Source organism: Oryzias latipes, chromosome 14 (genome assembly GCF_053564925.1).
Source record: "Oryzias latipes strain Hd-rR chromosome 14, Olatipes_Hd-rR_3.1".
Lineage (NCBI taxonomy): Eukaryota > Metazoa > Chordata > Actinopteri > Beloniformes > Adrianichthyidae > Oryzias > Oryzias latipes.
Window position 1 is genome coordinate 789,349 of NC_136250.1, and position 23,511 is coordinate 812,859.

At 40.9% G+C, this 23,511-nt stretch overlaps 1 protein-coding gene across 3 annotated transcripts in view; it reads right to left on the reverse strand.

Annotated features, from left to right (window-relative positions):
- Positions 1–23,198, reverse strand: part of hyou1 (hypoxia up-regulated 1) — a 35,726-nt gene extending 12,528 nt beyond the window's left edge. The window contains exons 1-22 of one of the 3 annotated variants that reach the window (XM_004084519.5): positions 22,948–23,186; positions 22,709–22,776; positions 22,217–22,292; positions 21,937–22,030; positions 21,764–21,842; positions 21,467–21,621; positions 20,889–20,965; positions 20,605–20,786; positions 19,716–19,831; positions 18,347–18,533; positions 17,836–17,970; positions 11,735–11,817; positions 11,519–11,651; positions 11,107–11,291; positions 10,238–10,376; positions 5,878–5,935; positions 5,546–5,622; positions 5,294–5,452; positions 5,035–5,189; positions 4,847–4,934; positions 2,932–3,188; positions 2,769–2,853 (exon numbers count right to left, since the gene is read on the reverse strand). In XM_004084519.5, coding sequence (XP_004084567.1) covers positions 2,769–2,853; positions 2,932–3,188; positions 4,847–4,934; positions 5,035–5,189; positions 5,294–5,452; positions 5,546–5,622; positions 5,878–5,935; positions 10,238–10,376; positions 11,107–11,291; positions 11,519–11,651; positions 11,735–11,817; positions 17,836–17,970; positions 18,347–18,533; positions 19,716–19,831; positions 20,605–20,786; positions 20,889–20,965; positions 21,467–21,621; positions 21,764–21,842; positions 21,937–22,030; positions 22,217–22,286 — 2,514 coding nt within the window. In that variant the 5' untranslated portion in view covers positions 22,287–22,292; positions 22,709–22,776; positions 22,948–23,186. Of the gene's footprint in view, positions 1–2,768; positions 2,854–2,931; positions 3,189–4,846; positions 4,935–5,034; positions 5,190–5,293; positions 5,453–5,545; positions 5,623–5,877; positions 5,936–10,237; positions 10,377–11,106; positions 11,292–11,518; positions 11,652–11,734; positions 11,818–17,835; positions 17,971–18,346; positions 18,534–19,715; positions 19,832–20,604; positions 20,787–20,888; positions 20,966–21,466; positions 21,622–21,763; positions 21,843–21,936; positions 22,031–22,216; positions 22,293–22,708; positions 22,777–22,872 lie in introns of all 3 variants that reach the window. The other 2 variants (XM_011492775.4, XM_011492776.4) reach the window with 2 other exon arrangements.
- Between the last annotated feature and the right edge of the window lie 313 nt (positions 23,199–23,511).

A 23,511-nucleotide genomic window follows, 5' to 3' on the forward strand; every position in this document is an offset into this window, starting at 1 on the left:
ATTTGTTTGGAGTCCAGATGGAAAAAAACAGATTTTTTGATAAATAAAATTGTCTTAAAATTCATCTTATTATCTATGTTACATCTGTAAGAGTGTACCGAGGTTGAGTTTTGTTTTGGAACATATTCATATGTTTTGTATGTTTCCATCTGATGAACATGCCCTGAAAAAAATCAGGCTTGTACGTTAAAGCATATGGTGGGGCTCGCAAAAACAAATTTTGCAGGTGGCGCTATCGAGCCATTTTTGTGCACCAATGCCGCTCTCCCATAAAATACGAAATTTTTTGCGACTTCTGATGAGTGTGCAAAATTTGGTGAGTTTTTGGGGATCTTAAAGGCCTCAAAAAGGCGACTCTTCGGGCAGAAGAAAAAAAATAAGAAAAATAAACCTAACAGATACAATAGGGTCCTTGCACTACGTGCTCGGGCCCTAAAAATCGCAGTCTTTTTATGCGATTAACCTAAAGTGCTTTGTACTGAAAAATATATCTTAAGTTTTCAGTTCAGTTAAAATGTAAATGTTTACAGTGAGCATTTAATAGTGAATAAATTTTAAAATTTCATAGTAACTCAGATTTCCAATTAATCAATTTTTATTTTTCAGACAGACTTTTTCTGAATTTTATTTCTAGTCTAGTCTTCTAGTAAAAATCTATTTAGATGTGTTTGTGTTCCATGTGAAAAAAATGCAACTACCACTGCAATTCACCTGTTCATTTGCAGTATGCACAGAGATGGCAAACTACCTTTCTCCGGAGAACCATGGCCTCAGATTTAGAGGTGCTGACCCTCATACCAGCCGCTTCACACTCGTGCAGAAACCTTCCCAATGCACACTGGAGGTCCCGGCTCGATGAAGCTAACGGGACATCGTCATCTGCAAAGAGCAGAGAGGAAATCCTGTGGTCCCAAAACCCTCTGGCCCCATTGCTACACCTAGAAATTCTGTCCATAAAAACTATGAACAGAACCGGTGATAAAGAGCATCCCTGCCGGAGTCCAACATGCACCGGGAACAGGTCTGACTATCTGCCGGCTATGTGAACCAAGCTCTTGCTCCGGTCATACAGCGACCAGACAGCCCTCAGTAAGGCTCCCTGCACCCCATACTCCCAGAGCACCCCCCACAGGATACCACAGGAGACACGGTTGAACGCCTTCTCCAAATCCACGAAACACATATGGACTGGACGAGCAAACTCCAACGAACCCTCCAGAACCCTGAAGAGGGTGTAGAGCTGGTCCACTGTTCCACAACCAGGACGGTTGGATCCTGGATCTGATGTTTGATTATCGGTTGTTGAACCCTAACACTATGGAACCGTGATATGAGGTACAACTCCATCCCTTTTAATAAATGGTCATAAAAGTTGAAATGAGTTTTTTCGACAGTATCTGGTGGTTAATCGTACCAAGTTTTTCTGAGGACAAGAAAAATGTTCATTTCATTTTCTTCAATTTCATTGTACAATGGACAATGACAAAAGCAAATCTGATACTGAGGGAAGTATACAACTAGTTACCTTTGGCATTTGGGGATTGGTGTGATAGCAGCACTTTTCTAACGGTCTGGAAATGTTCCATTTGCACAATGAATAATGATGTCTAATGGGTGAAAGGAGAGGTTGTTTGAGTTTTACAGATAGCGGGGCGGGCTGGGGGATCAATCAGCCCCCTCCTGGGGAGATTGTGGGGGTGTCTGTGGGAATGGGGGGGGGGGGGGGGGGGGCGTTGGTGGGACGAGACCTGAGATGTTTGGCGAGTTGGGGTGGTCCCCAGACAACCATGGGTTCACTGCAGGGGTGTCCAAACTACAGCCCGTGGGTCTGTTTTTAGTGGCCCGCAGCAAATTTTGAAAATATAATTGAATATGGCTCGCACGTGGCGCTTGAGCTCAACTCTGTTGCACTTCTCAGTTTCAACACTAGATGGAGTCGGTCACAGAAAGGTGCTTCTCCACTAAAAGAAAAAAATGCAAAGAAGAATATTTACGAGTCACCAGAGATGGCAGCACCGAAAAAACGCAAGATAGCAAGTGAATGTAGAAGATTTCAAACACGGTGGGAAAATGAATATTTCTTTAAAGCAGTGTTTCTCAAATAGTGGGGCGTGCCCGAAGCGATGCCAGCCCCCCCCACCCCCCACCCCCCACCCGTAAGCCCTTTTTTTTGGTCTACTTTTCTGAGAAAACAGGACTTCGACTCTTTATAAACTACAAAATCGTGCACTCTGCCAGTCAACCACACTAACGGCTACGTATGTAAAGATCTGCTGGCTTCAGCTGCTCAATAAACCTGTCCTGAACTGCCTGGTTGGAATGAGGTTTCATTGTCTGAGTGAATGTTTCATTTTGACCTGCGCTTGTTTTATGTGGCATAGATCAGCATCACTGCTCCACTGAGAGCAATGTTCTTCACATTATAGGAGAGTTAAAAATACACAGTAATCATGTGTCAATATGTCAACTCTTGTCCAGACCTTTGCTCATTTTTCTGTATTTGGCCCTCACCAAAAAAACTTTGGACACCCCTGGTTTACTGCCTCGAACCCATGTGACTTTTGGACAAACCACAGAAGTAAATTCGGATAGAACAAAAGGAAACCCAAATCATGGTGGGCGAACAAAATACTGCATGACCAGGGAATACTAGTTATAAAGAGCCTCTTTCAAATATATCACATTAAAAAGGCCAAATTCTGCTATACTTAGAAAAAAATGATAAAACCACACCCTAAACACCCATGGGCCCTGGAAACAAAACCTACCGTTGTTTCATTGATGACTTTTTCAAGCATATTCAGCTCAACCTCAGTGAAGATCTGGTCATCTTCTGGAATTTGTTTGGCACTCCTAAAAAAAAAAGTTATCAATGTAAACTACTGGGCAACCTTAAAATACTTTTCCATTTTAATTCCAGTTTAAAATTACCTTAAAAAAAAAGTGGACGTGTTGAGCAAGCTTTCCAGTGCAGCCAGTCGGTCTGGCCATTTGCGTCGCTCCTCTACTCTGAAAAACATGTCTTTGCACAGACCTTTTAGCTGGGACAGCTTTTCTTTAAGTTGCTTTGTGGTGGCTGCATAGCCTTCCTCATCCATCCACTCAGACACCTCAGTCAGTTTGGCAGCGATTTGCTCCTTCTCCTGGTCACTCACCACCTGACTATAATCCTCCTGGTACAACTTATCCTAGAAAAAATAGAAGGTATGTTTAGAGAGAAGAAACAAAGAAACTGTATGCTTTTATTGCTTTTATTTTTAAATTACCCACGTTTGGCATGCTGTCTAATAGAAAACAATTCAATAGAGAAGGTTATCCCTCTATACCAGTGGTTGTTAAACTTTTTCTCTTGTTCCCCCCTTTGGAGGAGGAAAATGCCCCCCCCCCCCCCCCCCCCTCTCAGATATGGGAAAAGTTTGAGAAAGAATCATCGCAAGGAAGACATGTACAAAGTGAATGATCCTTCTAAAAAATAAATACATTTATTAAAGGATCATTTACTTTGCATATCTTCAAACTGTGGGGCACACCTCGGGGGGGGGGGGGGGGGGGGTGTTCTCTAACTGTGGTCAGAAGATGCAGAGGAGATCTTCTCGAGGGCTGAAGGCTGATCTTACCATGGGGTTCACTTCCCCGTTAGAACCCTCAGAGCGGGTTAACAAAAAAAAAAAAAAAATAGTCTCAGTTCTTTAACTTTCGTTTTTACTTTTTACCCAAAACGTCGCTCGCGCACACACGCGCACGCACGCCCCCCTCCATTCTTCAACAAATCTGATCACAGTTGCAGAGAAAGGCCGGTGTAGTTATCCAATCCGAACCAGTTGCGGGTGCGAATTCTGGGCGGCATTACCGTCTGAAGACATAACTATTGTTGTTAATGGTGGCTTTACGGTTCTTTTTACAACTTTAAAACCGCTGTTAACAACAATAACTACGTCTTTAAATGTCACAGTTAGGATTCGGTTAATGTAAGTGACGCAGGACCCGCGGTCTGACGTCCACACATTATTCCCCCCTCTGCCCCTCCTCCCCTCACAGCCTTCTCCCACCTGATTACACGCGCCCCCCCTGAGATGCCACCCCACAGTTTGGGAACCACTGCTCTATACTAACACCTTCTGATCCATCTAAGAGTTAAAGCACAAGGTTGTTTCTTTTTAACATTGTATTACTCAAAACCAAAAACAGCTGTTTAGGGGTTCACATAAACAAAAAAAAGTACTCCAGTAAGGCAGATTTCTATTGTATAATGTATACCGTATTGTATACAGTATACTGTAATTTATTTAGCACTTCATTCCTTTCTATAAATCTACTTTTTGATTTTTTTCAGGTAAAAAGAACCAAAATGTGTTACAACTACATGCTAGATGCAGTTTTAAAATGGGATTAAGATCAAATGCATTTGTTCTACAGAGATCAAGCATTTTGCATTCATTCCAAAGGGTCCACAAATGACATCAGATGCCTTTTCTACTTTAAACATTACTTAACCTGACAATTCATAGAAAAAAAAAAAATTAAGCCACAATTCCGTTCCCAAATATGACAAATACCTGGAAGCTACAAAAACTAAAATTCCTAAAAAAGACCAGAGCTGTTGGTATCGCAAGGAAGCAATTTCCCAATCCAACTCTATAGTCAAGCCAGGTTTTACACACAAAAAATATGGTCATTTTGATTTTATCACAGATTAAATTTCAACATTTGTGTTTGTTTTTTTTCTAGCAGGTGGTGGACTCCTCCATTCTCAATCATGCCCAATTGGCAATTTTTACACTTATTTGAGATGCGAGTGCAAATACTTCTCAAAAACAATGGGAAAAAACTATCACGGTTTTGTTACCTGGGTCTCAAAGATAAATGCTTCCAGGTTGTTCAGTGACTTTTCCCGTTCCTGTTTAGCCAGATCCCTGTTGGTCAAATCCTGCAACCTAAAAAAAACAAAACAAAAAACCATACAAATGTTTTATGATGTCGACACAATTCCAAACTACGTCAGTAAAACATACTTAAGTGAAATCACTATCTTACTTCTTTTTAGAAGATGCCAAGTCATCAGGAGTGGGGTTCAGAATGTCATTAATAATCTGTTCCACAGTGATTTCCTCAGAGATCTTGCTCTTTTTTTGCAGTTTGGCCTTTTTCTCTGGCTCTGCTTTTCCATGTTTCTCTGCATCTTTTTCCTCCTTTTCCAAATTACACAAAATGTTACAGCAAAGCATGCACAATTAACCAGTGTTTAATTTGCAGAAAATAATTTTATAAATGTTACGTATAATTTAATTCGTACGGTGGGGTCTTTTTTGTCATTTGATTCCTCCTCCTTTTCCTGGAGTTTCTCATCCTCTGAACTTTTCTCAAAATCACTTTGCGTGTCCTTTGCAGCTTCCTCCTTCTGACTCTCATCCTTGTTGTCCTTTCTAGAGTCTAAAGGCGTTTCCTCATCATCCTTAAGATAGGAAAATTAGCACAAGAGAAATACATGACAGAGTGAAAAGGTTTCTCACTTAATCTCCGAAAGTACGAAAATTTGTTTAAATACCTGGACAGGCTCAGTTAAATTTACAGTGGGGTCAGATGACCCACCACCAAACAATGTGGAAATTGTGTTCCCCAGTCCTACAATTCAGAAAATTACCAAATCATTGAATGGGTACTTAAATATAAAACATGAAAATATTCAGTAGGCAAAACAGATACAGCTCTACCCCAGCAGACCATGAATTTCTAACATCAACAGAGCTAAAAAGCTGAAATTTTGTTTTTTGTTAAAGTGAAGAGTGGAGTCACCCAAACGTCTACCTTAAAGTTGCCATTAACTTTACCAGTTATTAATGAAATAACAATTTTCAATATTTCTCTTTTACCACTTACTTGTTAAAGTAGATTCTTCTTCTTTCTCATCTACAGTTGTTTCAAAGACAGACTCCACCTGAAGATAAGAAAATCATTTCAACAACATATGCTTAAGGTTTGGTTTCTGCAATCATTCTTCCACCAAAGGTGAAAAAGGGTGTAAAATGTACAACTTGCAAGTGCAAAGAATTTTAAAATCAGGAAGATATTAAACCTTATTTTGGTAACAAGAAAGTATTTGTTGGTACCACTAATTGTGAATAAGATAAGGCAGTGGTCCCCAACCCCAAGGCTACAGACCGGTAGTGATCTATGGGTCACTTGTTACAGAGACACAAAGAAAAGAAAAATTATTTTGTTTATGCATTGATTTTTATACAATTATTTGATTCTGAAACAAGTTTTATTTTGTAAAATTCCTCGATTCTCTTCAACAAATCTTTCTATAAATTTTGACCTCAATGAAATGCCTAAAGCCTATGTCTCACCCATCGTTACAGGAGTTATTCTGTACAAGTGGTGCAGGTTTATGGGATGTCCAGGCCAAAGGAGGGTTGTAGAGAGGAGATGCTGGTTCAAGGCCCACGTTAATGGGAGCATGTCCCAAAGTTCCTTGTTTGGCCACCTCAAGGGATGTCATTAAAAATGGAATGTACGATTGTCTGCGTGTGATAAGTGTATCTGGAAGTCTTCATAAGGCTAATAGAAATTGCATACACTTATGATGCATTACTCATGATGCACTTCAAACTCAATGCAGATTCAATAACCCAAAGATACTTATTTGTGGCATTTCTTCTGATTTGTGAAAAACTTCTGAAAGGGACATTTAATATTTCAGCTTTGCATGTTAAGAAACCTGAACAGGGGCCTGTAGAAAATACTAGTACAGTGGTGGACAAAATAGTTGGTACCCCTCAGTTAAAGAAAGAAATTCCAAAATGCTCACTGAAATGACTTGAAAGGTTCAAAAGTAACAATAAATTAAAATTTATGAAAATTAAATCATCAAATTCAGCCATTACTTTTGAGTTGATGATTAACAGAATTATTAAAAAAAAAAAACTAAATGAAATAGGGCTGGACAAAAATGATGGTACCTCCATAAAAGACTGAGAACTAATTGCCCAGAAAGCCAAGGAGAGAATTGTCAAGGACATTAGAAACACAATTATAGACAAACATGGTAAAGGTAAAGGCTATAAAACCATCTCTAAGCAGCTTGGAGTTCCTGTGACCACAGTGGCACATATTATTCAGAAGTTTAAGACCCACGGGACAGTAACCAACCTCCCTGGACAATGGAAGAGGAACATTGATGACAAATTGATGAGACGGATAGTTGGAACTGTATCCAAAGAGCCCAGAACAACCTCCAAAGACATTAAAGGTGAACTCCTAGATCAAGGTACATCAGTGTCAGATCGCACCATTCCTCGTTGTTTGAGCCAGAGTGGACTTCATGGGAGACGACCAAGGAGGACACCGCTGTTGAAAGGAAATCAGAAAAAAGCCAAGGAGGACACCACTGTTGAATGGAAATCATGAAAAAGCCAAGGAGGACACCACTGTTGAATGGAAATCAGAAAAAAGCCAGACTGGAATTTGCAAAAATGCATGTTGACAAGCCACAAAGCTTCTGGGAAAATGTCCTTTGGACAGATGAGACAAAACTGGAGCTTTTTGGTAAGGCACATCAGCTCACTGTTCGTAAACTCAAAAATGAAGCATCCAACCAAAAGAACACTGTCCCTACTGTGAAACATGGAGGGGGCTCAGTTCTGTTTTGGGGCTGCTTTGCTGCATGGGTGCACAGGGTGTCTTGAAGTTGTGCAAGTTAAGATGAAATCTACAGATTATCAAGACATTCTAGGTAGAAATGTGCTGCCTAGTGTCAGAAAGCTTGGTCTCAGTCGCAGGTCATGGGTCTTCCAACAGGACAAAGATCCAAAACACACAGCCAAGAACCCCCAAGAATGGCTCAGAGAAAAGCGTTGGACTATTCTGAAGTGGCCTTCTATGAGCCCAGATCTGAATCCCATTGAACATCAGTGGAAGGAGCTGAAACATGCCATTTGGAGAAGACAGTCGTCAAACCTGAGACAACTGGAGCAGTTTGCTCATGAGAATACCTGTGGACAGGTGCAGAAGGCTCATTGACAAATACAGAAACCGTTTCATAGCAGTGATTGCCTCAAAAGGTTGTGCAACAAAATATTAAGTTATGGGTACCATAATTTTTGTCCAGCCCTATTTCATTAGTTTGTTTTTTTAAATAATTCTGTTAATCAAAAAAATCAAAAGTAATGACTGATTTTGATGATTTAATTTTCAATAAAGTTTAATTTATTGTTACTTTTGAACGTTTCAAGTCATTTCAGTGAGCATTGTGGACTTTTAACTGAGGGGTACTAACTATTTTGTCCACCACTGTATGTCAAAGACACTGAGTCAAGCCAGAATAAAAAGAAATGACTTATCGGTTTCCCTGTAAACACAATCAAAGCCAGAGTAGTCTCTGTGCTAAAATGGCATTCTATGAAAAAAAAAAAAAACAATTCTGCTTTTAATGAAATTTTACATATCAAACAACTTTTACAAATCAACACTGTTATTGAATCCGTTTCCTCTAAACCAGGGGTTGGCAACCGTTACCACTCAGAGTCATTTGGATCAGTTTCCCACAAGAATGAAAACATGGAGCCGCAAAAGTCTTTGGAAAAGCCGGTGTTTCCAGTGGATGGCATCATTTTACTGAAATGTTTTTTTAGCCCCATCTCATTTAATGGGTTTCAAAGAGAACTACTTACTGAGACACCACAAAACTACCAAATGTGTTGTAATTAACTAGCAGTTATTCTGCCTCTTACTCTCTTACTCTCTTACCTCTTACTAAGAGCGCGCTCCAGGCCGTCTGTCTGCGCGCGCACACACACGCAGACTTTTAACCGAACAGGATTTGTGAAAATATAGTTAATAATTAAGTTGCAAATTACACAAAAGAGGAATGCATGAAAAGATGAGGCTGGAGGAGGGACATGAATCTCTTTAATAATATCAATAAAAATACGTATTTTTTTCCTGCGGGACGGGAGACGATACAAAATCAATGCATCTCTATTACTGTGCGGGACTAAATTCAATGAGTTTTGCGGGTGCGGGCGGGAGTGGACATACATATTGCGGGTGCGGGCGGGAGTGTAACGCATACGTTGCGGGAGCGGGCGGGATTGGTCAGAAATTCAGCGGGCGCGGGCGGAAAATAGTCCCGCGCAGGGCTCTACTTTGGGGCAAAAGCTGGGTGTTTATTCTGGGATGTCTTGCCACATTTGAGACTTTGTTTGCTAATTCCTCATTACATATGAATTATTTTGATAAAGTCGTTAAAAACAACCAAGTGAAGAAAAAGGAAGTTTTCTTCAGGAACTTGAATTTTCTTAAAGTTCTTCACCTGGGTCGGAACATTGTTGGGATGACACGCCGGTGGGGGCCGTGGCGGTGACGCAGGTCAATCACATAGAACTTTACTTTAACCTTAAATACTCAGCTCGTTAGTTTTTTTGTTTGTTTTTTTAAAATTATTTTCATGAAACTTTCCCGTTTACTGCCTGCTCCAGGGATGAGCAGCTCGCCTGGTTCCGACCCGCTCACAAAAATACAACAGCTGGTTGACAGACGACCCGAAGAGGTTCTGCATGATGAGGCTTTAATTCACTCCTCATTCAACATGCCCCGCCTTTTTAGAAGAACTTTCCATCCCACAGCCAAACATCCCAGCGAGCAAAACGACTATTATCTCATATACCGTAATTTCCGGGCTATAGAGCGCACCCGATTACAAGCCGCACCCACCCAATTTAAGGAGGATTAACCACTTATAACATACACAAGCCGCAATTGTATACAAGCTGCATGTTATGGCGGTATAATTGGTACATCACTGATTACCTTTGCCCAAATACTGAGAGACCACGGTAGACTCAGAGAGGGAGGAGTAACCAGTGGTTTAGCCCATTTATTTGAACACACCCACATCTGCCAAACAGCATGGCGCTGACTTCAGCTAACAGCTCCCTCAGTTATGGTGTGAAACTTCACACCCAGATTACCCACTTCCCATGAGTCTTGAGGGTTTGTCTAAATGAGTATTTTGTTGCATGTAAAGGTCAAATATTTCACTAGGCTTCACTCTGATCATCGTAGCGCTGTGCTTGGCTGAGGTTTGCACACTGCAGCAACCCACTGCTGCTCAGAGAATGCCTCTAAAGGTGGTCTTCAAGTTTTTAAAAGCAGGGTGAGACTACATTGAGACCTCCTTTGTATGTGCATGGAAGTTAAAAAAGGTAAAGCAGAGAGTAAATAAATCAATAAATCTCACCCGATCAAGAAGGAGGACACCACTTTCATCCATATTGAAATGAGCCTTTATTCCTTTTGACTCTGCATCGGCATGTTTTTGGAAGCTGCTTCCCACTCCAGAAAGCTTGACTGTGCTCAAGTTCACAGAGCCAAAAACACTGCAGCAAAAACAAGCAGTGAATACAGCTTACAGGGCCCTTTACCATGCAAAATGTACTTTTAAGTGTCTTCTAATGGTCATTCCTCACTATAAACTCTGTGAATGGATTTTGATCCATTCACAGATCCATTCACAGATTTCTGAGCAATCCTCTAAAAACCTGCTCTGAGCACCAGCCCCTTCCAATCCACAAAAACGAGTGGGTTCTCATTTTGTGACAGAAAAGTAGGGAACAGGCCCTTGCAGCAAGAGTGTTACACCTGCTGGCGGTGATCGGCAAAACGCTTCATTTTATATTCACAATATAGACCTCAATCTTTGCAAAAGTTTGGATGTCGTTTGTTATGTGGGAGAAACCCAGACCAGCTGCCAAGGCTGGCTCTAGGTTGACTCCATTAAATGGGCGGTGCCTACAAGGAAAATGAACTGCAAAAAAGACTAATATTTCATCAAGTGTGCCAAAGGTAATATATTATAATTTATATGGATATAGTTTACTCTGAAAGGCTTAAGAATAGCATGATTTAGGCCCTTTAAAGATAGATGGATTCTTCTACAGTGACATTCTAATTTTAATATAACAGGAAAACCTTGAAAGTTTAAATGGTAATACTTTCACTGAATACCCTCCATTTTTTCCAACATTATCTACAATTTCTTTATGAGGGTTCATAAACCTACTTTACAAGATAAATTCTTAACCAGTTAGAAGTGAAATGCGCAGTTACCTGAGTTCATTTGGAGTCAAAAAGCTCATGTCTCCATAGTTGATGTTAAATGCAAAGTCACTTTGGTAACGATTGAACGTTATGACTTTCCGCTGTGGGTAGGGCGCCATCCTCTGGAACAGAATCCGTTTGTTTTGCTTCAGGGTTTTAATCCCTTCCTCCTCCACCTCACGAGTGAATTCCACCTACCAGAATAAAAGAAAAGCCCTTCTGCTAAATTTAACCAAGTAAAGATGATGGGGAGCCATCTCCTTTTATAAATAAATCTTGGACACGCCAAATGGTGCAAACATCAGCACCTACAGGTCAGCATTATAGGGTAATGCCACAAGAGTAACAACAACTGTTTTGATTAAATGCACATCTCTTCCTTGAAGACTGAAGTAATGTCAGGTGCCAGCGGTGCACAAACCTGAATAGGAAAAAGAGCAGCATCCCGAATTAAAAATGGTTTAACTTTAAAAGCCTTGCTGAGTACGGCTGCTTGGTACACAGCTCCCATTGCTGCTGCCTCATCCGCGTTGATGTTTTTCCCCAACTCTTCTCTGTATTCAAAGACACAAACCACAAACAATGTAGTTCATCAAATCTTTTAAAAGACTTGGCCAACTCTTTGATTTTCACTTACTTTTCTGTAGCTTTCAGCAGAACCTCCTGAACTTTGGGGACACGAGTAGAACCGCCCACCAAAATTACCAGCTCAATATCATCCTGTTGGTAGACAAAAAAACGTCTTACACACAAAATCATTAACATATAGGCAAAAAGACCATGGGTATGCCCACTCATCTATCCAAGTTTAATGTAAATTCCTGCTTTGTGAATGAATAGCACGAACAGACCCTCATCATGGAGGAGGAAGGAAGAAGACTTCCATGGGTTTCAGTGCGTGCCATGCAGAGGCGCGCGTGCCTATATGTTACTGCTGCTCTCAGTGACATTTACCGGTATGTTTTTTTTTTCTTAACCAGCCCCGTTAGTGCTGTTACTACCATATTGCTGCCGTGTCACAGGCACTGTTTAGAATAGAGCTGTGACGGTGTGGGATTTTTGATCACCGCTGTAATGAAGCAGCAGGAGTTTCCATACCCTAATATAATGGGTGCGCTCTATAGTCCGGAAATTACAGTAATCATATCATGATTTATGCTTTTATTTACAGTTTAGTTATCATTTATTACATCAAACCATTTTTTCACTATTTGCCGCTCTGCTTGGATCACCCCTTTCATATGTTCTGAATTATCGCATTCATGAAAAAGTGTTGTCGTCAGCAAAATAAGTAGATGGAAGTTATAAGAAGTGATAAGTGATCAAGCACATTGATAAATATAAAAGACCATAAGCCCCCACGAGAGACCCGACCCCATGCGGAAAGTGCAGCAGAGAGCAAGGCAGGGGATAATCCCTCTCGCCCAAGAGAAACGAAGTCCCTGACGACCGTGGTAAACATGGCTCCCCTGTTGTTGGGTATTTTAAAGAGGCCAAGCACATGGAGGCAAAGACCAGAACCAGCACCTCAAGGACACGAACACGTCCAGGCTAGAAAGTAATGTTGAGCTCATGGTCTAGCCTGAGATCTCAGGAATTCCCACTCCTCACAAGAAGAGAGGACCGCCAGGGCCAGGATGCCAATACCTAAGGCACAGAACCACCGTCGCCGAGGGCCTGGTTACCCCCCACAGGGTATGGGGTAGGGATAGAGAATCACAGGCCACTAATTTTAACACTCTAGGTCAGTGGTCCCCTACCGCCAGACTGGGACAGTTGATACTGAGCCACAGAGAAAAAAAGAAACCTAGAATTAACTACCGTATTTTCCGGACTATAAGTCGCCCTTTTTTTTTATAGTTTGGCAAGGGGTGCGACTTATACTCTGCAGCGACTCATATTAGAACTAAATTGAAATAACCCTCCTGTTATGTTCATATGTGAGGAACAGAGATGATGTTCCTGGGTCAATTTGATGTATGAGGTATGTTAAGTGTTAAGAGTATGTTAAATGACTCAGAGAATCAGCAAACATTTTTTTACAGTAAGATCTTGAAGGCTAACAACATAATATTCTATTTTCCAATGATTTCATAGATTCAGAAATGCAATAAAAATGACTACATTCTACAAATACAGGATGAAAACAGAGTATTAGTTGGACAATGATGCTCCATGAAAGGAATAAATAAATAAATATGTAAGAGAAAGAATTACTGTGAAATTATGAGATAAACAGTCTGCTATGATTGTGTCATATGAGGTTGTGGAACTTATTAGTTTTTGGTCTCAGATTACAGGTAATGTGATTCTGAAATAAAATTTTATTTTTGGAAAACCACTCCAAATTCAACTTTTCCTTGGCGCATGTCAAGTCATGCTCCTCAGTCACGGGTTGAAAAGTATGGAGTGATATTTCTGCCACTAAATTCCACAAAACTTTCTAAATTGCAAATGTAAATATTACATATTTGCTTTTCAAAAAAACTTTTTTTTTTTTTTGCTTTCAATAATGTTTTTTGCGTTTGCAAAACACACGTTTTCGCGTTCGGTGTCTAATCTCCCTTTTTTCCTATCTTTGATTTTGCTACTCTGAGCACGATTTAGCGTGATAAAACTGCCACTATTGCCACTGCCAAAAAAAGTTTTCACATGCGTTGTGTGTCATCTCACTTTTTACCTCTTTGATTTTGCTGAGTTAAGTTTCAGTTTGACATGACAAAGCTGCCATCAAACAGCTGCTGATTGGTCCAGATTAACCAATCAAATCGCCGTATTTATCTAACACGGTGTCTGCTTCCGTGGCTCAGAAACCGAACCAGCTTTTTTTACCCTCAATGTTGTCTCTTGGATGAAGACGTTTTCATTTTTTTTTATCATTTTAAAAATAATTCATACTCTTTTTTAGCATTGATTAATTTTTACTTAGATTTGTGAATTTATGGCTGAGGATCTCCTGAAACTGTTAATAAACTAAAGTTTATCTACTGACATTAAATCAACAGGCGTGTGTGTGAGATATGTGAATTAGTAAAAAGTTTGATTTTCTTTAAGATCTGTTTGTTAAAACAAAACGATAAAAGATTTAAAGAACATAATAGTTAATGCTGCACACGTGTTTGGGATTAGATGAACAGGTATAATAAGCAAAAGAATGATGGCTCAACAAAGGAACCTCAATGTATTTAGCAGAACAATCATTTTTAAATTTGATGTAAATCTGATGTTTTAGAACTTGTGAGCGTTTTGTCCAAAGTTAAAAAAAATTTGCCATAAAAAAATACTATTTCTCTTAATATTTCAACAATTATTGATTAAAATAAAACAGTAGTTCCAATACAAATCTTTAAAAGGTTTAACTTCCGGCTGGACGGAGTCGGAGCTCGGACATTTTTTTTCTGCTGCAGACATTTTAGGCTACGTTCACACTGCAGGGCTTAATGCTCAATTCCGATTTTTTAAAGGAGAAAAAAAAAAATCAGATTTTTTTTGCAAGGCCGTTCACACTTCCAATTAAATGCAAATTTTTGTGATCTCTTGTGTGACCGTGAAATGACCCAGAAGTGACACGCATGCGCAGAAAAGAAATCAACGGGGAACGACGTCACTCGTTTGTGGACGTAGCTAACGTTAGTAGTGGATGTCAACAACAGTGTTGTCAACAGCAGAGCTCTTTCTGCTTTAATACACTTATTTTCACGAAGGAGCCAGCACAATAACAATTTTCTCATTTTAAGAAGTCATAAGAGCCAGGATCGTCTGTAACCACTGTTGTGGAATGGGGATGTGAATGTGCTGGGGCCATGCGTGTGCCTGTGTGTGTGTGTGTGTAACAGAGAGGAGAGAGCGCGGGCAGCGAGGTAGGGAATTAGGGGGGCAGTGGGGGCACATTCATGTTGTGTGTCACGGAGGAAGGAGAACGGTAATAAAAGAAGGTTTCCCCCAGAATAAAGGCTATTGACTCTTTATTAACTGGAGACTCTAAGGGTCCGAACGGGGAAGTGAACCCCGGAGGAGGATCCGCCTTGGTTCCCCCGCGCTTCTGACCACGGCCGGAAAAAACACCACGCTCGACCATTTCGCTGGAGATTTTTTCAAAAACCGCCCGGTTGCAATAAGAGCCCTGGAGTTTGGCCTGAATAGAGCTGTCACCCTAAACATGAATCCAATCGGTGACCTCACTTCCCTTCCACTGACTGGTCTCAGCAGCATTGTCCGCCATGGTTGATGTTTACGTTTTCGTTCCAACCTACTTCAACGCAGAATGATGACGTTTGTAGCGTATCGATGACGTAGTGGTCGGATTCATGTGGCCTGGCCGGTCAGACGGAGGTCGCATTTCAAAAGATCGGATACGTATCGGATTCAGGACCACATACCCAAGAGGCCTGGGTCGCACTTGAAAAGATCGGATCTGTGTCGTTCAGACTGTCATGAAAAGATCAGATACAGGTCGCATAGGGGGAAATAAATAAATAAATTAAAATAAAATAAAAATCGGAATTGGGTCGTTTCAGCCTGCACTGTGAACATAGCCTTAAACACGCTGGTCACTACACTGATATAAATAAATAAATACAAAACTTTACAGCTGGTTTTACTTTAGCCGCTTTGCTGCTCCTTCTGGGTTTAATTACAGTATTTTCACGACCATAGGACACACCGGATGTTAGGGCGCGGTCTCAGTCACGGAGGATTTTTCCGTCTTTGACACATAGAAAAGGCGCACCGGGTGTTAAGGCGCGCGCACGTTAACGCCCAGTTCAGACCCTCAGCGCTTCTAGAATGGGTTAATAAAACATCCAGTCTCTGATTTTTTTAGAGGAAACATTTTTATCTTGTTACTGTTCTCCCTAACTGATCACAAACTGAATGGTCGCTCACTTGCAGCGCACCCTTCCTCCGTACAAGCGCTAAACACACAGCACACACACAGACGCTGCGTGTGCCGTCTCCTCCTTTCTTCCTTTCTATATGCTAGAAAACGGAGCTGCTTCCAGCACACACACATACAGAGACACACAGACAGACTTGCGGGTCTCCTTTCTTCATATGCGCTGGAGAAAACCTGCTCTGTTCAGCACACACACAGACACACACACACAGAACTGCGCCAGTCTGTCTCTGCATTTCTCCTTTGCGCTAGCGAAAGCAGCAGTTTAAAGCAGTGGGCCAGCTGCTTCTCTGCTCACTCCTCCTGTACTGAAATGTTTGAGGGTTATGAGGTAGAAGGAGCATAGAAGGCTTTAAAATGTAGATAGTTGCACTGCAGTTAGGTTCCACTTGGCCTTTACGTCTCTCTCCCTCCCTCACTCCATCTTCTTCTACGACCCACAACTACACAATAGGCGCACCGGCTCATAGGGCGCCCCCTGCTGGCGGAAGAAAATTTATGACTTAAGTGCGCCTTATAGTCGTGAAAATACGGGTATGAGAAAAGCAGGCTAGAATGGTTGAAAAGGGCAGAATCCCGTACGAACAGATCCGACACAAAGTCCAGAGTCCAGGTCTGCCTCCAAGCACCGTCAATATGAGACAGAGACACCTGATTGGTTTGGATCTGGACCAATCAGCAGCTGTATGTTGGCAGCTTTGTCACGTCAAACTGAAACTTAACTCAGCAAAATCAAAGAGGTAAAAAGTGAGATGACACACAACGCATGCGAAAACTTTTGCTTGTGGCTCTAGTGGCAGTTTTATCACGCCGTCGCGCTCAGAGTAGCAAAATCAAAGATAGGAAAAAAAAGCATAATTTGTCAATGCACGCAAAAACATGTTTTGCAAACACAAAAATAGTTTTTGAAAGCAAAATGAAAATAAATGAAAGCAAAATAAAAAATAATTGAAAAGCAAATATTAAAACATTTTCATTTGCAACATAGAAAGTTTTGTTTGCAACGTGGTGGCAGAAATATCACTCCATAGAAAACACATCCAGTTCCCAAATCAAAGAGATTGCCTCTGACCGCCAAATTAAAAACTCAAGCTAGCAAAGTTAATTAAAAACTAACTTGTTTGGAAAGTTTCTTTTGGCAGAAAAAAAGCCAGTGAAGAGACAGAAAAGAACCTTCAACTTCACAGAAAAAAGGCTGTTTGACAAAATCCAGGAGACTACTCAAAATATGGGTTTAGTGCGACAGGTATGGCAAACACTAAGCCCACTCTGCATATAAATCAGCAACCAGTGGTCCATTGTTACACAGGTGTTGCGAATAAAATTGTTTGAATGGTGGATTCCCGTTTTGCCGTTCTTATTTTGGTCAGGGGTGTGACTTATCCTCAAAGTCAACTTGTAATAAAAAACCCATTAAAAACTCATTTGTTATTTTCCCACCAAGAACCGCTTGCCCTGAAGTGGTTGTTTCGTGCTAACAACCACTAGAGGGCACAATAGGCGTTTGTATCAGTGATTTTGGCACTCTGTCATTCAGTTTATGTATAAGAAACTAAAAATGTTAATTGGCATTTATTGAGAGAAAAGAAATGTCTGGCTTAAAACCATCCCTCAATTGTGTTCAAATTGACAAATCTGGCCCTGCTTGAAAAAACCTGTGACAAATCTGGGTTACACAGTCACATATAAAACGTGTGTGAAACACCACTGTACAATATGCAATGTTGTAAAAAGACTGACAAACGATTCTTCTTTACTATATAGCCACATAGGATCTTCTAGCTTACTTGGCCTTTGTGAAACCATGAACTGGTTGGCAGTAATCGGGGTTGAAAAGTACTCACCAGCTTCAAGTCTGCAGTTTCCAGAGCATCGTGTAGAGGGCGAGGAACTCTTTCAAAGAGATCTGAACAAAGCTCTTCAAACTCAGCTCTGGTTACCTTAGATTTGAAGTCTATGTCATCCATCAAACCTTCCACCTGCAGAATAAGGGTGTGGGGGGGGGGGGGTCAGCAAACCATTAATATTCTTGTATCAAAGTCTCTTAAGAATGACAGAAGACATTATTAGGTCAAATATTTGTCAAATCTGCAGGAAGGTGCAGTAAGTTAAGTATAGAAAAATGAGATCGCCATGAAATTTGTGGCAACAACATTTGAGAACCACTATTCAGGTTTATTAAAAAACCTATCAAAAAAGACAAAAGTACCAATGAAATTTGGGGATTTTTTAATGACATTTAATCCTGTTCTTGCAGACCGTTTTTAAATACTTGGTTATGTTAGTGAATAATCTCATTAAATGTGTTGCAGATTCTAGATAACTGATCAAAATGAGGCAAAGGGATCAGCTTACCTGGGCCATAAACTCCATATTTGCACTCAAAACGGTTTTAAGCCTCTGGGCTTCTTTTAATAGTTTAGCCATAGCTCGATGGTTTTCTCGCACATCTTTCTTGCTCTTCTTTTGCTCATTAAAAAGTTTTGCCAAATGATCTCGAAGTCGAAGATCCATCTCAAAGCCCCCCAACCCTCGATCAAACCTACAACCATAACACAAGCAGCAGTTTAAACACAAGCACAATTGTTCAATGAAGCACACTGGGTTATAAGGTGACAGTTCTTTTTATTAAACTTGAGGGATTTTAAGTGTGCCCATATACACTATGGCTAAATAAAGACTGAGGGATAACCATGAGTCCTTTTGTTTGATTTAGCCCACAATTTTACTCAGTAAAAAGCTGTGTTGCAATCCTGTAATTTTCTTGCACTAAAAGTACACAAAAGTATTTGTTAAAAGGAGCAAGAACTATATTTAAAGAACCCGAGTATTTGGACCCACTGCACCATACTCTAAAAACTTACTGAAACTGAACTACCTACATTAAAACCTACAGATGTTCAAGGAAAAGTTCAAACTGTTTGAATCAGGTCATTTTAAAAACATTTAAAAAGAGGCAAAACTGCCCTCAGTTTCTATATGCTGCATCATTGAAACAAATGTCTTTGAATGAAAGTATAGATTAATGCTTTTTGGCGGGCATTGTAGAAATAGTTTTTGAGAATCAAACTCTCGCCCCGCTGGCTCTCCCCTCTCTTTCACCCCTCACGAGGGAGATGCGGGGCAGGAACGCTTCGTACCCCCCGACGCTCACTCGGTCCACTGGCATCCGAGTGAGCAGAGGAGGTGGATTAATAACTTCGTGTCTGAGGGGAGGAGGAGGCTTGTTCGGTGTGCATGTTTTTTTTTTTTTTTTTGTTATGTGTGGGAGAATTCAGACTGCGAACCGTCCCGCCGCTCGGGGTTAGCGGCTCCAGGACTCAGGAGAGCCGCCAGCTCACGCAGCGAGTTTGGGGAAGCAGAAATAAATGTCGCTCAGTCCTTTTTAACACTACTGCGCATGCCCAGATGATTCATTCCGACCGAAAGTGTGAGCCATGGGAGCGTTTGTTCTAATAGGAAAAAGGTTTTCTGATCCCATGTGCACGGGTGAATTTTAACCCGACCATTGATCCGATCAAGATATTCTGCCCATGTAACCGCGGCTACTGAAGATCATCTACTTTATCTTTTCTTTACATATATCCCACTTTAAACACCATTGGACATGATGCAAACCTTTACACCACACACATTTTTACCATCTAATAACCTAGAGGAATTTTTCAACAAACAATGTTTTTATGCTTTAGAGGGGAAACATTTTCTTAATCAACAAACTCACCCAACACCTCGGATCTGTAGCTGTGGCTGCGTCCCAAACTCCTTTGTTTTGACCATCTGATAAGTGACTACTGTGGCCGTGGTGCTGCTGGCCCCCATATCATAAAAGATGACATTCTGAAACAGATCATTTTAGACTGTTAACATTTGGTAGATTAGCGTTTTTCCCCAAGCCTGGTCCTGGGGGCACGGTGTCCTGCATGCTTTCCATGTTGCCCTGCTCGTCCACATCTGATTCAGCTCACCAGAAGCTTGACAAAAGCAGTCAAAGGCAGATGTGGTTGAGCAAGGTAGAATTGAACAAATGCGGGACAGTGTCCCCTGAGGACCAGGGTTGGGAAGCACTAATAGATGGGCCCCCCTGTCTGAAGTTGTATTAATAATAAGCCTCTGAAAATGTATAAAATGGGAAATAGAGATAAAAAATACAATCAAATACAGATAAACACTATTAGCCAAACAAATATGTTCAACAATGAAATTGGGGGAAAAAAGAAGAAAGTATGTTCTGGAAATACAGGTAGGAAAACATAAGACATGCCAGACCAATCTGTTAAAACATACAGCCAAAGTACATCTTAAAAGACCCTAAATCTTTCAATTTGTAGTAAAAGCGTTCTGAGTGATCTTAATTACGATTTTACAATTTTTAGGCAAACATTTTTTTAAACTATCGATTTCTAGGACATAATTTCTGCAGAGTGGCAGGAGTTTATTATTGCAATTGAATATTGTTATTTTTTTACAAGTAATTTGAATATATTTATTGAAATTATATTCACCCCTTATTTAGACCTCAAACTGACCACTTATCGAGTGATCTGTAGCTAGTAAATGTTGATTCACAGAGACATTTTTATCATTTTTGTTTGAAATTTTAGAAAGGTTACCTTAACTGTGCTGTCCAAATCTTTTCTCCTGAAAACCCCGTAGTTCAAGGCTACAGCTGTGTTGTCATTGATAAGTTGAAGGACCTTCAGGCCTGCCATTTCAGCCGCATGCAGAACAGCTCTGCGTTCTGCCTGATTGAAGAAAGCTGGGACGGTGATCACTGCATCCTTAATTTGCTGTTCTGTATATTTTGAGATTAATTAGGAAAATGAAAAAAACAAACATCCACATTGTATCCACACAGACTGTAAAATAATGTTTCTTCCTTCTGTTCCAAACTGACCTGCGAAGTCCTGAGCAAGGCCCCGTGAATAATTGAGCACCATTCCGAGTAGCTCCTCAGGAGTAAACCATTTTGCTCTGTCAAATCAATCCATTCAAAATGTAGAAGTTATCACAAACATATTTTATGAATCCCTTGAGAGTGATTATTAGTATTAGAAACTAATGCACCATTTTTGTTCAACATCTGCATGGATGAAAACATCTGTCCATTTCTTAAAAGTTATTAAGGATATCATCATCCAATCAGCGATGTCCCCCAGTAAATCCCTCTTCTGGTTTCTCATCGTTTACTTCATTTTGATTTCTGGAAATTTGTTTTGTTTTCCGAAATGTTTCAGAGTTTTGTATTTCCTAAGATGAAATTCTTGTTTGTCTTTAAAATGCTTTTGTGTCCAGTGATTAGTTTATGTGATTTGCCCTTCAGGGCCACTCTTATATGGCCCTGGGTCATAATTTGCCCCCCCGGTTAACTCAAACTCAAAATGCTAAGTAAGCGATCCAAAGATTGTTTTTGAATGGAATGAACACACAATAAAAGACAACAATTTGAGTTCAGGAAAACATAAAGAGACTTACTCTGAACTTTCAAAGAGCACGGTGCCTCTTACTGGGTCTTCCAGCAGCTGGTGCTCAGGAAAGCGTTTCTGGTAGAGCGCCACATTAAGGTTGCTGTGCTTTTTACCCAGCAAGCTTTGAAGATGTCTATAAACTGTTTTGGGGTTCTTCACTGACTGAAATATTTAACACAATGTATTGGGTGCATAAGAAGCTTGCAGGAATATGATGCATTGGACATTCAAATTAAAACGTTCATTGAAATCAACAGAGCAAGATGTGGACCAAGACATGAACAAAAAGATCTTCAGGTCATACCATGCCCAAAGCACTGTCACCAAAAAGTCTCTCATTTTCCTTCAGGCACACAGCAGTAGGGGTTTTCCTCCTCGACTCCCTTAAATAAATAAAATAAAACAAAGGAAAATGATGCCATGATTTAGACCAGAGTACACCAGACCTGCTTGAGTAAAATAAACCCTCACACTTACTTATTAAGAACTATTTCCATAGGCACACCAGGTTTGACAATTGCAACTTTTATCCACTCACTGCCCAAGTCGACTGACATGACCGCCACAGACACTATGAAAACATGACACAGGCAATGACAGGGCTGGGAGAGAACAGTGGAATATCTGCAGCTCAATTTATGATGTAGAAATAAAACCAGCAGATTGGTTTGTCCTAATGCAAGCCAATAAGAACATGTGCCATCCCCAATCAGAGCTTTGGGTGGTTATTGTAGTTCTAACATTTGCCTGTCCTTACCTGAGTATGACGGCAGGGATGCCAGAAAGAGGCAGGAGAGAGCAACCACAGCCAGACTCCCAGCTGCCATGATGAGCTGGAGACAAAATGGTCAAAACATCAACAAGCATGAAACAACCAACCAGATTTACAGATGCTGCTCTATTTTCCCCTTAAACACACTTCAGAGCTTTCATCTGGAGATGTCACTACAGTGCCTTGATGCTGGTCTGTCACAGATCATCATCATGACCTGATAATAAATCACTGGAAGATCTTAACAGATTTGTCCAATTAATGTTTACTCGAAGCTGAAAGCTGTCATGGAGCATGTTTGTACAAAGCTGAGCCGTTCCGAGCCGAGACATCACACATGCTGTACTGTGGCCTCAAACGTTAAATTCATTCTGCACAGAAAGTCTACAGGTTTTTGAGGGGTGGGCGCGTGCTTGCAGACTTCCGGGATGGCCGATGACGCGAAGGGGACGGGAAGGTTCGCAGCACGAGGCTCACCTTTCTGTATCGGAACCACACGTTGTTCTTCTTTCAATGAGTCGACTTCTCGCTTTTAGAAATCCAAACTGACGGAACACAAACATACAGAACTTTACCCGCTGAACAACATGTTTCCTTCTGAAAGGCACTACAGTCACTCCGAAATAAACGACGATAGATACCGAAGTTGATAAACTGTTTCTCCTGACGGAACCCGTTAGCTCGAGCTTCTCAAAAACGGATGTGTCCAAACTCACCTTTCTGTGACCGGAGCAAGTCAAACGGGAAAGGAACGTCTGGAGGCTGTAGGCGTCGCGCCAAAGGCTTTTTTTCCGGGTCCACCAGGATTCCGAGCTCCTCCAGCGTCACAGTCGGTGGTTTTGGTTGTCCTTATTGCCGGCCCGCTCTCAGCATGCAGGCCAGGAACGCGGCGTCATCTCATTGGTCCTACACACGCGCAGAGCCGGGAGACCTGCTGTCAAGTCACCTTCCGGATAGTTCAGCTTCCGGTCTGAACAGTCGAGTTTACAAGACCAGTCCCAAATCTGGGTTTTACTATTCACATAAAAGGACAAAACGGCATGACAAATGTTCAGCCAGTGTGTAAAATAATGTTTGCAGTTAGTTTGTTGTGTGTTTATTACAAAAACACAACTATCTGGCCTGACAAGAAATACGTCATGCTTTTGTAGTGAAAGGTACAGATGACGACTTCCGTCAGATACATTCTGTTGCTTTGATTGAGGAATCATGGACCCACCCATTCTGTTCCACGCACCGCCACGTAATTGGTCCACGCCAGTAAACGTTCTGTCTTTAAA